The sequence below is a fragment of the Chionomys nivalis genome, chromosome 3 (assembly GCF_950005125.1).
Source record: "Chionomys nivalis chromosome 3, mChiNiv1.1, whole genome shotgun sequence".
In the NCBI taxonomy this organism is placed as follows: Eukaryota; Metazoa; Chordata; class Mammalia; order Rodentia; family Cricetidae; genus Chionomys; species Chionomys nivalis.
In genome coordinates, this window is record NC_080088.1 from 68,214,212 (window position 1) to 68,230,007 (window position 15,796).

At 45.2% G+C, this 15,796-nt stretch overlaps 1 protein-coding gene across 1 annotated transcript in view; it reads left to right on the forward strand.

The window, feature by feature from the left end:
• P3h2 (prolyl 3-hydroxylase 2) overlaps window positions 1–12,908 on the forward strand; it is a 159,266-nt gene extending 146,358 nt beyond the window's left edge. The window contains exons 9-15 of the mRNA XM_057765855.1: window positions 160–287; window positions 827–922; window positions 1,547–1,697; window positions 2,471–2,588; window positions 3,492–3,567; window positions 6,635–6,775; window positions 11,742–12,908. Of these exons, the coding sequence (XP_057621838.1) occupies window positions 160–287; window positions 827–922; window positions 1,547–1,697; window positions 2,471–2,588; window positions 3,492–3,567; window positions 6,635–6,775; window positions 11,742–11,834 (803 nt within the window). The 3' untranslated portion in view covers window positions 11,835–12,908. The remainder of the gene's footprint in view (window positions 1–159; window positions 288–826; window positions 923–1,546; window positions 1,698–2,470; window positions 2,589–3,491; window positions 3,568–6,634; window positions 6,776–11,741) is intronic.
• The last annotated feature ends 2,888 nt before the right edge of the window (window positions 12,909–15,796 follow it).

Below are 15,796 nucleotides of genomic sequence, written 5' to 3' on the forward strand. Positions count from 1 at the left end.
ACCTAACATACATGCATCTTTTTAATATGTGATTGTTCTTGTACTCCCATGTTCCTGTGTTCCCGCCTCTCCTGGGCTATCTATTGCAGATTGATGGTTTCTGTGCACCATCTTAGAGGGTGGAAGCAGCAGGAAGGACACTCTGCTTTGTCCCCGCAGGTGGCCCTCTGCTCTATGAGAACATCACCTTCGTGTACAACTCAGAACAGCTGAACGGGACTCAGCGGGTTCTCCTAGATAACGTCCTGTCGGAAGAGCAGTGTCGGGAGCTGCACAGCGTGGCCAGTGTGAGGACTGGAAAAGGGCCACCCTCAGTGCTAGCCCAGCTTGGGCCTAGAGTCAGTGGCATGGAGGAGAAAAGCCCCTTTGCCAATCTGTCCTCAGCCTCGAGGGCAATGTCCTGGAGGAGGGCAGCCCCTGTCCCAGAATGTTCTGAACCTGGAGGACAGTGTTAGGGCATTAGAATTTCACATACTTAGGCAGAAGACAGTAACTGTGGTAGGAGGAAGACATCGGAGGGGCTTTTATAACTTTTAGGCTGGAATAATCAGAAAACTCCCACTGGCTGAGTTCTTAAGACAGTAGCCATCCAGCGTATGCCCTGCCTACTATAGAAGTTGCTGGAGAAATCCCTCTATTTTAACCAGCAATTAGCCAATAAATGAATAGTTTGTATTAAATGTCTTTTTTAAAAGTGGTATTATATAAGGAAGATAAAGAAAAATGCCCCTATTAGAATTGGTTATCCCTGTACCCTGGGATTATGCGGTGCTGAGTGAATTGTTCCTTGTCATTGACAGAGCATTTGAATGCCTTTTGTCCCCAGGGAATCATGTTGGTTGGTGATGGATACCGAGGAAAAACGTCACCCCACACACCCAATGAAAAGTTCGAAGGGGCGACTGTCTTGAAAGCACTCAAAGTAAATCCTTTGCTTCCTTTAAGTTTGGGTTCTTTGGGATGGTGGCAGAGGAGGTGGGGCTGGGGCAGGGCTTGTGAAGGGGAGGGAGAGTTTAGAAGGAGCAGCTGAGGATGGACTCAGTTGGTGGTTTTGTGCTGTGTTCCGGGTGCTGAGGGCCATTGGCAGCACACACCGTGCCTCTGCACGACACCCCCAGCCACTTCGCTGTTTCTAATGATTCCCTCCCTCCCGGCATCCATTTACCAAGCCTCATGTTTCCTAAGTTTTTATCTCGCCAAATGCTATGCAAGCACTGACCTCATGAGCTAATGATGGAAACATCCTTAAATCAGTCATGCTTCTCGTCTCAAGAAGTATTATTAGAGGGGAGTGAAGGATATGTTCTGGGAGAAGGGGCAAGGGGGCAGTGAGCTTTTTCCTTCCCTCTGCCATTCAGAGGAGCTGTTGCATGGCTCACCGTTCTACTTGAACATGCAAGCACATGCTATTTATCATTCCCTTTAGTTAGAGCAGAGATGGCCAGTCGGCATTCTTGTCATGAAACCGAGAGCCTCTTTGTCTCGAGCCCTGCAGTCAACCCTGCAGTCTCTAATGTCCTTGGCATTTTGGTTTTTTTGTTTTCAGTTTGGTTATGAAGGCCGGGTACCCCTGAAGAGTGCTCGCCTCTTCTATGACATCAGTGAGAAGGCCCGGAAGATTGTGGAATCCTATTTCATGCTGAACTCAACCCTGTATTTTTCCTATACACACATGGTCTGCAGAACAGCCCTGTCTGGTAGGTTTCCAGAACCTGAGCTTGTCCCCTTCTTCCCAGAATGCCACAGGAAAGAGAACAATCCAGCAAAGCTCTATTGCTGTGATACTCTGGAGTGAGAACTTATGAGAACGCCAGATTTCTAAACCAACAGAAAGTTCTTTCTTTTTCTACTTTTTGGCTCCTAAAGTTCTGGGAGATTCCCATTCTGTACAGTTTCTGTTAATCCATTTCTCATCATTGCTAAGACAAGCAGGGAAATAATACTTCTCCGCTCTGTGTTTGTGGCACCCAGGAGGCTGGAAACTGCAGTTATGTCCTCAAGCACAGGGTGGAGGTGTAGACAGCAAGGGTCTCACTGGAAAGTGTTCTGAAGGGCAGGTTTTCTCTTCCATTCACCCTGCTGGGGGTGGAAGGAGATCTAGGTCAGAGCTCTTCGCACTTGTGGAGAGAGAATCAGCCTTTGGCTTCCTTCTCCATTTCCTCCGTGGGCTTTCCCTACCCCACATGAAACTCAACCTACAAAATGCCTGGGATTTACCCAGGCCCATGCATTCTGTCTTTTATACTCAAAAAGACAGGCGTGGCGTGACCGAAGCTTCATGTCCAGTTGATGGTCAGCCGCAGGGGTCTCTCCCCTGGTGGTCTCTTTCTACAACCACGCTGCCTTCTCTCTCTCCCCCTTCACACAGGGCTGAAGAAGGCTGACAAAGTGTGCATTTAGCTGTTGCACATTGGGACGCTTCTCTTCTCCTTCTTCTTCCTGCTCTCAATCTTGTCCCTTCTTCTGGCAGGGCAGCAGGATAGACGAAATGACCTCAGTCACCCTATTCATGCGGACAACTGCCTGTTGGACCCAGAAGCTAATGAATGCTGGAAGGAGCCTCCTGCTTACACTTTCCGGGATTATAGGTAGGGTTGCTGCTCCCAATCGAGCTTTTGTGGAAAGCCGGAAACTGCTTTGCTTAGCTTGCTACTCTGGAGTAGAGATTCCCAGGAGTCACCTGGAACAGCAGCCATGACCAAGAACGAGCCTTCCCATTCTTTTCTTAAGTATTATACATAGATTGCCTCCTTTGAAGTAGACAGCTCGCTTTGTAAATCAGTGTGTTTCTCTAAGACCTATCATTTTGCATGTTTTCTCCACTCTTCCAGCATGAGGGCGTGGTCTCTCAACACTCGTAGCACTTTATCACATACATGTGTATTATTCACACCCTCCAAGAACTGTGTCTGCATTGTGTCCATAGGAAATAGAAACTCCAAAGGGAATACTGTTGGATAGTGTGAGGAGTCATGTTAGCACATTAAGAGAAGCTATCCCAGGATGCAACAGCATATCTTCGTATGTAGCCACTGTGTGTATTTAACAACATGTCAGTTGTTGCTATATTGTGATTTATTCAAAACATTTAGAGAGCAGTCCTTATCTGCATGGCCAGGCTTGGTCACAAGGAATTCATTAACTAAGCTAGAGAAAGAAAAGTCCATCCTCTGGGGTAACTTTTCTGTGCTGGAGGAAGAGCATTACAGACCGTGTGGGCGAGCAGAGAGGGCTTATGATCAAAGTCTGATTAGGAGTTTACAGTGTGAAGTGAGTTTGACATGAGACGAGAACCATATGTAAGTGGAATCAATAAGCATCAGGAATATAACCCAGGCTATCCCTGAGCTTAACTTCAAGTCTATGGAGGGCCGGTGTCAAAGACAATTTACCACTCAGGCTGGTCCAGTCGTCACTAGTCTTCAGTGTCTTACAGCGATGCTGGCGAGGACTCTGTTGTCACTGGAACAACGTGTCCTCTTTCCTTACAGCGCACTCCTGTACATGAACGACGACTTTGAAGGCGGAGAGTTCATCTTCACTGAAATGGACGCCAAAACTGTGACTGTAAGGAAAGCCGCTCCTAAAAAGGGACTGGGGATTTTTACTTCAGTGTTACCGCCTTCCCCACATCGTGCTGGTTGTTGAATTTCTACTGTTTCTGAGCACAAAGTGCAAGAGATAAAGTGGATCACGGTGATCTATAGATCATAAAAGTATTAAGCATACGTGATTGTTTTAGTCCATTTTAAATATGAGCGAATTGAAAAAAGAATTTTTAAGGATTTGATTGCAATCATATAAATGTTAGACTTGGCATCAAAGCCAAGAGCAGTGGTTCTCAACCTTCCTAATACTGTGATCTTCGTGTACAGTTCCTAACCTTCTGGTTAACCACTCCTCCCCCTTGTAAAATAATTTCCTTGATACTTCATAGCTATAACTTTGCTACTGTTATGAATCATAATGCAGTAACTGATCTGTGACCCCCAAAGGGGTCGCACCCCACAGGTTGAGAACCACTTGCTTAGGTTCTGGGACTCCTTGAAATAGTATGATGGGAACCTTCAAACAGCGTTCCTAAGACCCTCAGGTCTAGGACAAATCAATGGCTTCAAGTGGGCAGTATGCTTAGATTGAGCATGAACTTCCAAATGTGTGTGCAGACAAACTGGTCTATACAGTTAAGTATAACCCATGAACTTTCACCTCCAAATGGATATGTATACTCTCAAATATATAGATCAAAAGTCATACCAACCATTTTATTCATAAACGAGCCAATGCCTTCAGAAGCTAGCCTCCTTAGCACTTACAGACGATATAGTTAGAATCTTTTGATCTTTAAGCCAAAGATCAAACACACTATAAGAACACTAAATCTCAAATGAAGAACTTAAGAATTATATAAATTGATTATGAGGTATCTACCTTGCTGAAAAATCTAAGTAGCCGGGACATGTGTATGAGGAACTTCAAAGTGTTAGCAGTAAATAAGCAATTTTCAAAACTCTTCCATTATTTTGTACATTCAGTCTCAGCTTGCACATTTTTTCCCAATAGTGAAACATATACATGTATATATGTATACATATATACATATATGTCCCAAGCTGTGTATCATTGACTTAAAGGGATTATTATGAGGATTGTGGGGATAGAACATAGAAGCATGGTTATAACAAAATATTTCATGAAATTGAGTACAATGTTTAAACAGACATGTTGCCTCGTTTTTTATTGGAAAAGAAAAATCACTAAGTGCTTTGAGGTTTCCTATGTTGAGAAAAAGAAACAAAGACTGAGGCTCTGGACTGGAGTTAAATCCCTCTAAAAACTCTCACGTTTAGACAAGCCGTGTGCAGAAAGCATTTTATTCCCACGCTTTGAAAACATGGAAACTGAAGAAGAAAAAACGTTCCCATCTTAGTTTGGAAGAAAATAACGTGGTTGACGATTTCTTTGCCTCTACTCCATCTAGTGGCCATATTTGGAAGTGCCCAATGGTTAATGGTGCAGAGGCCAGCCTACTGTAGCTCAGTCCGGTTCTTCACTGAGTATGAGTCCACCCTGCCTTTCTATGTGTGAAAGCAGAAGGCATTCTTATTTCATAGTTCTACAGTTATAATAACTGAGACATATCACGAAGTCCAGAACCTACTTCTCACCAAAAAGTGGATGAAAACCTGCTAAGCTTTCAATGGAAGAGCTCAATAGCACTTCCTGTTTGTAGCAGTTTTAGGGCTTTTGTAGAAAATTAAAATGATCATGTAGGAATGATTAAAAATGAGGAAATCCCACGTCCCTCCTTTTCTATAACAAACTTATTCCAGTCTCGAGAAGTGGCAGGTTTCCATTTTCCTTTTCACATTGGATACTGAGGTCACAAAGTTTGATTCCCAGCCGCCCACGCCAGGTGGCTCACAACTGCCTCTAACCCATGCCCTTTTCTTGCCTCCAGGGACGCCTGCACACATGTGGATGACCCCCTCCCACCACACACACACACACACACACACACACACACACACGTTTCTGCCAACTTCTGGCTTCCTACACACAGTCACAGGACCAGAGTAAACCTATGTAGCATCCAAGGACTTTAGAAAAAAATTCCACCATGTTCCTGGAAAGGTTAGAAAGAAAGAGTCTCCTAGCTGTAAAATGCAGTCATCTTACACACACACACACACACACACACACACACACAATGGTCGGGGATGCAACTGTACTCTGGCTGCAGTTGTCCAAGCTCAACGGAGTGAATGAGCTTTTCTTATTTCCTGAAGGCTACAAAGTGGTTTCTCCTCCTGCCACAGACCCTGTAATACACAGGGCCATGGCCTCTAACGCTCAGTTGCCTATGCTTGCTCAGCCTCAAGAGCCTCCTCTTGATTTTGCAGTGCAGCCCAGTGCCCTCGGGAGTGTGTTCCTTTACTATCATGTCCTGCCAAAAAGTCAGTGGACAGCTTAGCAGTGTGCAAGCTTTGAATTGCTGTATCAGTGATTTCCAATCTCGGGAGCCGTGCATAGGTCATCCCAGGGGCTAGTGTGTTCTCATCACTGGACGTAGCCGAGTGACACCTGTATGACGTCTGGCCACGAATGTAAAGGAAATGAATTCAGATCCTTATATTGCGGCAACTACATAAAACCATAGGTGCAGAGTGGAGAATTAGAAAGGTTTCCAGCCATGCATCTGCGATGTAAGCCAATAGTAAAATTTCTCCTGTACCCCTCATATCATCTTTTAAGTTCACAGATATTAAAAAGCACACCCACCTTAAGAACCAATGAATTGCTGGTACCAAAAGCTACAGTAGTGCATTAAAGTGCAAGGCTTGTGTTCTTGAGTCGGTGTGTTATCACCAGAGCACATGCCAGGTAACGCCTATGTCCATGGGATGTGCCACGCATGTTGCTTAAGTGGTTTATTATGTAAGGTACGTTACTTTGAAACTATATTCTACAAAGAAAAAAAAAATCAAGGCAGTCTTTGTTTTTTTCTTTAACACTGAGATCCCATCCCAGTTCTTTGCTTCAAAATTTAATCCAAGTAAGTAATCACACAGAAGGAATGATAAATAGACACATGGTATAGGAATTGAAAGTCTAATTTTTATTTTGTTGTCAGGCCTCTATTAAACCAAAGTGTGGGCGAATGATCAGCTTCTCATCTGGCGGAGAGAACCCTCATGGGGTGAAGGCGGTCACTAAAGGCCAACGCTGTGCTGTGGCACTGTGGTTCACCCTAGACCCTCTTTACAGAGAATTGGTGAGTTTGCTGCTACTGCAAAGTGAGCCCTGCTCCCTGTACCGACCTCTCTGAGAAGTCCTTTACATTGTTCCTAAACCTGTAGTAATTTATGCATTGACATTTGGGGGAGAGAAGAGTTGAGCCTGGGGTGACTTCTGCAGTGACATCTGGGAGAAGGACGGGGTTGAGCCTGGGGTGACTTCTGCAGTGACATCTGGGAATAGGAGGGGGGGTCAAGCCTGGGGTGACTTCTGCAGTGACATCTGGGGAGAAGAAGTGGCACTGAAGGCAGCTCTTATCCATTTCTAAGCTTGAAGACATTTGCAGAAACAGATCCATTTGTGCTCCCTGACTGTACAGACAGATGTTGAGTATTGAGCTCACTGACACCCTGTACTGTTGGCAGCCAAGGATTTTCTCCCGGTCACTAGAAAGGCCAGAAAATCATCAGAACATCACTGACTAGTTTATTAAGCATGTGTAGGGAAGGATATAGAGACCTGTATTCTTGTTATTATTTATTACACTATTAAGCTGACTGTTAAAAAATATTATATTGATCCTTAATGTAATATGGCTGGGACGCTTACTGTTTCCATCTGTCAAGAGTCCTGAAGTCGAGCGCAGTAGACAGAGTAGAATCTCCTGAAGAAAAAAGCCAGGCTCGCTTTAGGGAGTCACCTCCAGTCCTCACCCTGGTTCGGTGGGATTGTCAGTTTGCTGACAGCGATCAGAGATCCACCCAAGGTCCAGAGATTGATTGCAGTGGTCACTAAAGGTGGACCTGAAACCACCAACAGAAGTCTACAGATACCATCAAAGTCTACTCCAGCTCTGAGTGTGGAAGAAGAGATGAAATTCTAATTTCCCCCTTAAAGATTTTTCCTTTGCTGTTGTGGAGACAGGGTCTCTCAATGTAAACAGAACTGACCGTTTTGGAATTCACTAAGTAGATCAGGTTGACTTTGACCTCACAAGATCCCTCCTGCCTTTCAAGTGCTGAAATTAAAGCCCAGTTCAAGATGTACTTAGTTTTGGATTATGTTTGTATGTGTGATTATGTGCATGTGTGTGTGCTGGTGGAATTCTGATGGGGACATGTTACATGCCTGGTGTAAGAGTGAGCCAGCAGACATTGCAGTTGAGAATTAAACACCCGTCCTCTGCAAGACCCCTGAGCATCTTAACCAGGGTCAGCTCCCAGCCCCTGAAACTCTAGTCTTCAAATGGTGCTCTATTTTTTCCTTTAAACTTGTAAACTGAATCCAAATCCATTGTCAGCAGCAGCGGTTTAGAGAGAGCCCCTTTGTATGATCAGAAAGAGCATTTTCTTTTTCCTCACACTCTCGAAGTCCTTTCTTTGCTGCCTAGGTAGGCTTTCAGGTGCAGAAGTGAACAGAAGAAACTGGACTCCAAGGAGCAGGGAGGTCCAGCAGCTAGGGAAGGAGAAAGCAGCAGTCGTGTCTGAAGTGCGACAGTAGGTACACCTTGTGTTAGACACAGAGACCCTGACAGCCTGGCATAGAAAGTCAAGGATGGCGCTGGTGGGGAGAACCCAGCAGAGCCCAGAAAACTTCCAGGGGTGCCCAAGAGCCTCCTTCATCTGTAGTTTCTCTTTCCTTGAATTTTTAATCTAGAAAATGTCCACACCACTCCCCCTATTGTAAGGTCTATACAACAAATTGTAGAAAAATCAGCTGCCTGTTTTTAGTATTAATTTGGTATCATTTTATTTCCATCATGCCCTCACAATGCATTGTAGCATTTTATTAAAATAATGAATGCAAACCAAGTTCTCTGCTCCTTCCTGCTCAGGATACTTCACCACCAGTGTGCAGGCCTCTTGGAAAAGCACTAGGAGACTTCTCCACCCTGCAGGCTGTTCCGCCATCTAGTGGTCTTCGTAGGAAATGACAAGAGCCTCTTAGTTACTAATCGAAAATTTTCTCCTCTGCCTCACCTGAGGGTCTGTAAGAACACGAATGCCTGATTCATACCTTCAGATGATAATAATAATCTAATTATGTAGGGATCTGTCTCAGTACCAGGGCTTTAAAACTCTCCATATGTTTCTAATATGTAGCAAAGTTTGTGAATCTTTTAAACCTCAACTTAGACTGGATCCTGAGCAAAGCCTAAGACTACTGAGTAATGGATTCATATGTGTGTGTAATGTGTGTGTACGTGTGTGTGTGTGTGTGTATGCATGTATGTATGCATGCATTCATGCATGTATGTATGTGTGTATTTACATATATAGACTTTCTTTGTTCATGTATACATGCATGTTTATGTGTGTCTGTATGTATATATGTCTATATACACACATGCATCCATCCATCCATCTATCCATACATACATACATATTACTGAATGGGTGGTAGTGGCCCACACCTTTAATCCCAGTACTCATGAGGCGGAGGTAGTTTGAGTTTGAGGCCAGCCTGGTCTACAGAGTGAGTTCCACAAAAGCCAGGGCTACACAGAGAAATCCTGTCTTGAAAAACTAGATAATAAATAATAAATAAATAATACTCCTGATCATCAAGAAGAATTCAGTCATATATATAAAATGTTAAGATGCCTTCCAGACATCTGTCCCAACACTTGGGTCTCTTTCTCTTTAAGAGGCGCATATGCTGATCGTCTCTTGTGGACGTCAAATATGAAAACTGTGTGTGTCAGCTTGCTAGGCACTGCGCTTTCTGATGTCACTATGTAGTTTTCTATCATTTTGTGTGTCTGCTTCTTTTAGTTATCTGTGTTTGACATCATGATTAACTCTGAGCTCCCGCATGGGAAGAACTTTGTTTTCAAGTCAGAATATAGTTATTCTTATACTTTAGTGTGCCGGAAACTGGACTGGTGTCAGCCACTGGGGAATAAAAATTGGATGGGACATAGCCCCTACTTTCATGGAACATTAAGTCAAACCAGAGAGATGATAACCGGGAATCAAATTATTAAAACACCAGGCAAGTTGCGGAAGGATTGTCTGCTGCAAATGACGACTTGAGGACCTAAAGAGTCAGTTAGGAAAGGGTTAATTTGGGGGAGCAGTGCTAGAAATAAGCTTTATAAGATGGGATCCTCTAGGGAGATGCACTTTAGGCCTTCATCCACATAAATGGTTCTTCTTAAAGATAATAGAGCCCTTGACCAGAGGTAGTAGCTTTTACGAGCACTGGAAATACATCAATGATCAAGAAATTGAGAATCTCCACTCTCCTGGACCTACATTCTAAAAGAAGAAAAGGGACAACCAATAAGAAAATAAAAAAAAGCAAATGATCAGAAGATGTTTTTTCAATAGCAATAAATGATATGTAGAAAATAGCGTAAAATAACTGAGCTAACAATAGATGGTAGACCAGCTAGGAGGCTCTCCAGATGTGGCATGTAAACTGCAACCCGGCTAACAGGAAGAACCAATGAGAAGGAACCCATGGGGAGAAGTCTTCCAAGCAGAGGACAACTTGCAGAAGACCTGTGATAGGAAGGCGTTTGGAGAAGTGTAGCCAAGAAACAAAAATGTGCTGGAGTGGGGGAGCTCCGTCTCAGAGCGCACACCTTGCGAGCTCCTGGGTCTAACTCCTAGCACCAAGAAAGCAAACAAAAACACAGCCCACAAAAAAGAAGATCACAGCAGTTGGAACAGGAGGTTTTAGAAAAGATAAGAGAGTTAGATTATTGCAAGGATAAAAAGGAGGCAGGGCCCACATTCTTGATTTCATATCAAGGCACGGTGGATTTTATTCAAGCTGCTAAGAAGCGTTTGTGCCCGCCCCCTACTCTCCACACCACATAAGCACCCTAGACTAGGGAGTGGCCAGAAAGAAAAGATGGCTTCAGCCAACATGTGGACTTAGAGGAATAACGCAGCTAAATGATGTGGAAGGTTGCCTGTGAAGTCTGGGGGAAGACACGCTCGGGATACTGCACTGGGGTGGGGAAAAGGAAATGCAGGGGATGCTGGGAGCATCCTGGGGAGTATTTTGCCCAGATTAGTGCTGGGAATAGCCAGAGGAGAATGTAAAGTAATACAGAGTTGCAGATTAAGGCAAGCAGGGAGGCAGGACACAGAAGATGGGAAAGTATGGATTTTTCAAAACCTGACACACCCCCCACCCCAAGAAAATAGAACCTGCAATCAGCTGGAGTTGTGAGCCACACATAGAACAGTGTTGCAGAGGGACTTGGAGGAACATGTCCACTAGGAGCTTGAGTGAGGAGGCAAACCTGTTTGGAACCTTCCAGAGCACTTCATGAGAAGGATCTGAATGAGGTAGTCTTAAGATGTAGCACTTGTCTGTTTAGGGGACATTTTGCCTATACACATTTTTAGTTCTTACAATGTGGGGACATCTTGTATACCAGGGAAGTTAACATCTACAGTTCACAGGAAGATCCCCTCCCCACAACACACATACACGCACATACATGCATGCACACACGTGCACGCACTCACACACATCCTAAAATGTTAGTAATGCCATGACTGAGAAACTCTGGCCTAAAACAAGCCAATGGCCATGCACCATGCTGACCTAGGGACAGAAACAACATACAGAACATCCAGGGCCAAGAGATGTATCAAGTACGGGAGACCAGAGCCAGGTGTTGCAAGCAAAAGGTGAGCCACGATCATTTTTCCTGAGAAATAGAGTCATGTAAAAGAGCATGACAGGTCTGAAGGGGGAGTAAATGGTGAGCTGAGTCTAAACACTGAGTTGAACAGGAGATAGCAGTGGGATCGTGAGACAGAGAGGGTGGAAAGTTGGTAATCTGATGAGGCTTCCTCGGGAGACATCTCTGTAGGTAACTGCTTAGGACATGGGGATGTATGGAGACTGTGCCAGTTTGCAATGCAGCAGGCTTCTCCCTGACTGTGCACAGATGGCTGGCTGCAAGTGTTGGGGAAGCATCTGCTGCCGGGCCTGGTTATTACGCCTATACCACAAATGTGTCACTTGTCTTTTTGCAGGAGCGGATACAGGCCGATGAAGTGATTGCCATCTTGGATCAAGAACAGCGCGGGAAGCATGGACTGAATATTAACCCCAGAGATGAGCTATAGAAAAGAGAGTGTTCTATCGAATATTTATTTAAATTGTTAATCTTATAAGAACCTTTTTATTTTTGTACAGAGCCATGGTATAAATTAACAGGATACTATGAGTCGCTAGATTCCCCCTTCTGTCCCTGTCTCTGCTCGCTTTGCCCTCCTCGTGCCCTTGGTTTTCTTCAGTTCATCATTCAGAGCCCAGGCACATCCCCAAACACACATCTCACACACACGCTGCATGCCACACAGTCACACGGGTAAACATGCATCCCAGAGTTACTGCAGAAGCACACATACACCACTCACACACCACACAAACTCCTAAACATGCCACATATACACACACTAAACACATACCACCCAGATAGACAATCTCTCTCTCTCTCTCTCTCTCTCTCTCTCTCTCTCTCTCTCTCTCTCTCACACACACACACACACACACACACACACACACACACACTACACATACATGATTAATTTCTTGTGCATTCAGAATCTCAACACAACAGATTGTTTTTCAGCAACCCCACAGTCAGAGTGTACCCCATGTCTAGTCTCAGTGTGTGAATTGCTCTTGGGCCTCCAGCTTGCTGCCTTTCCCCATGGCCTCTCGTGGTGCTTATGGCTGAGAGTACATACTCTTCCCAGCAAGCCTGGCTTGAATCTGAGGAGCCCCTGACACGGTCTGCGTAGCCCCGAGAGTCACAAGCAGCAGCATCTGTCAGACTTGAGGAAGCCACTATTGGGATAAGGACAGTGACACAGGGTCCCCTCACCAGGGTCTTCATGGACCTTGAGGACTGGTGTTGTACGGGGCAGCATCTGAGTTGTCCTTAAACAGTCACACAGAGCTTCTAGCAGCACAAGTTCATCCCAGGGATGATGGAAGAGCATCTTTAATCCCCCTGCATCAGGCGCAATTGCTCAGCTGCTGGCAAGGGGCTGCCGCTGGTGAAAAAGTAGAATCCCTTTCGCAGGTTGCTCCTTGTCTGCCTCTGCTAGGCAGCCTCTTCCCAGGGCTGCTGCCAGCTGACAGAGGCATGTTGTGTCTGAGTTGTTTAATAAAAGGAGCCTTGTTGCAGCGTTTGTCTTCTCATAGACGTGTCCGTTTCCTCTTCCAGGGGTGGTTTGTAACCATTTGCGACAATGCCTATCCCAGGAGCAATGAGCCATGACAATTTTGCTAGCAGACAGTGAACTGCAAGAAAGCAGGACGTTTGTTTTAGAAGGAACAGAGCTGGCTAGCAAGTTAGAGTATAAATCCAGGGACCTGGAAGACTTGGGCTCTGTGCAAAGTCACTTGTTCTAGCTTCTGGGAGCCTGTGGCAGGCAAGTGTAGCCAATGGGAGACCACACCTACTAGTGCAATGTGCCCTAGTAAAGGTGAGGTTTGCTTTCTGTCCCTTGTGAGCTGCTAAGTGCTAAGAACATTTGTTTTCGGAAACTGAGAAATTCAGGTGCAGGGCTATGTGCCGTCAGCCCTTCACTGCCAAACCGCAATTTTGGTTGCTTCTCTGCCATGGAAGAACGGAAAAAGCACGAGACTCCCAAGTGACCTAGAGCCACTCCCTTCCTCTGTATGGGCTCCAGTTTCCTTTTCTGAAAATGGTGTAATTAATCATACTTGTTTCCAAAACCCTATGCCTTGCTCAAGACACAAACCAGTGGGAAGAGGAATTTTAGAAATACTAACCAATATGAGCAAACATTTCTGCTAACATCTAAGAGTTACAAATGAGGTTACTATGGGTGTATGCCGTTACAAAACTTTAAACCCAACTTTAGGTTAACAGTCCGTGAGGTACGAAGAAGATGGTTATTATTTGTTTGCTCTCTACTGTGAAGCACGAGCCGCCACCCAGACTCCATGATAGGCAGATCGGGCAAGGATCTCACTTCTGTTTTCTGGTAACAAGACATCAACAAAGAAACCAGTCCTTGGCTCCTCACAGTTCTTGCTTCCTGGGTGCGCTGATGGCCGGGGAGAGGCAGTGGCTTCAGCATGGGGTGTGCCATGCAGGCCGCAGAAAGTGGGCACAGGCCTCAGTAGACGCCGCTGTTGTGTGAGATCTCATCTTCTGCCACGTTGACAGCAGGGAGTGGCTGTTCCCGTTCTGCTGGTTGGCCGTGTTGCTTTCCACCTGGAACATCGAGGATCTACTAAAGCATTCATTTTTTTAATCTGCTCCACATCAAACCATGCATAATTTCATTCAAATATTTAGGGAGTGTCATTAGATGACTTAAGACGGCCAAACTTCGAGTTTATGTGTTCTTTAGCCCTGTTTGCAAAGGAGTGGAAAATCCCATTTGAATTTTTGTTGTTTTGAGAGTTGAAGAAAGCCGTAGAAATTGCAGTTCAATTCCCTCCTTTTCTTTGGGCAAAAACTGAGGCTTAGATACGATCCTGTAGTGATTGAATTATAGCAGACAGGACCAGACTAAAGCCAGAGTTGTTGGAATGGGGGCATACAAGAATGCCTGCACACGATGTCTGGAATACAGGAACACGTCTTCTTCTACCTAGAAAACTGGTGCCTATCTCTCTTTGTTTAAATATGGGACTTGCTCATGCATCCATAGTGCTGCAGGTCTAAATCCGTCCACCAGGGGTCCCTTTTACTAGTTTACACAGAAGGACTCCGTGCTCAAGGCAGCCTAAGCAACCATGGGATGTAGAGACCATTCATCCCTTCCTGTGTCAAAATTCTAACCCTCAGAGGGCTTTTGGTTTTCATCATACTACTGCATTAAGTGGTTTTAACACCGAACATACTCACATGAGGAATCCAGGGGTTTTCTGAGCATGGGATATGATGCCCAATTAGCAGGTAAAGATAAAGTGAGGAGTGAACACAGTGGCTTCCTATAGAGAGTTCCTTTCGACCCAGAGCATGGGGCCTGAGGGAGCAGCATGATCTTTCCAGAGAGAGGAGAAGCAATGGCAGCCGTTGTTTCTTCTCTCCTCTCCCTAGGCCTGCCAATCTAATATGCTATCAGAGAAGGTTTGATTTTACAGAATCAAGAAAACCCCCCTCTCTTTTTCTGCTAACAACTGTGTGACAACATACTTTCCTTCTGTCCCCTGAGATGCATTGGACACAAGGCCCTAATTCAGCTTGATTCCAGACACACCTTGGACCCCACAAGGCTCATGACAGGCATGAAGATGATATCTGGGAGTCTTTTTTTCCTGTCCCCCAAAGGCAGAGAGGTGGTCTTTAACTGAAATTTAGAAGAGAGTGACATGGGACGGTGCCCCCTGGGATGTGAGGTGCTTTCTTCACAGCCTGCCTTTCAACTGCAAGGAACTCTCCATTTTCCTGGCTTTTCATCACATAAGTGACATGTCCTTGGCACTCGTTCAGCTGAAGAGCGGCCACGGAATGAGTCAGTTCCATTTAATAATATATACCTATGAATTTTAATTGAAGTACAAATGCTGAATTATTTCACATAAGACAGCCACAGGGAACAACTCCCTCACTGACGTCAAGGAGGGAGTAATGGAGCCACCTCAGCAGCTCCTCACGCCAAAGCATTAAGGAGTCTGAGAAGGCTGACAGCTCTGAAGCTGAAAAGTGGGGGGAAAGGTGGAACTGATCCCACATCCCCAACTCTTGGGGGGCGGCAAACAGCAGCCATTTGGAAAAAATTCCAAACCAGGAGGCCGTGGTTCTCCTCCACCTGCTGTCAGGAAGGCCTGTCATGCAAGGTGACCTCATGACATGGTCCCAGCAGCCCACCCACAACTCTCTTTGACTCCCGGATAATTTGATATTTTCGATCTGAGGCATAGGGCCTGTTGTGTTTTGTTACCTGGTGGATATCTCCAGACGCATCGAGACAAGTCACACCAACCTCCTTTGACAAAGCTCATTGTTGGGCTGGAACTGTGGAGTCAGGCTGTCAGAGTGTCTGTCCCCATGGCCAGGCCTCGTTGCAAATCATAGCACGTTCTGTGCCCTCCACTG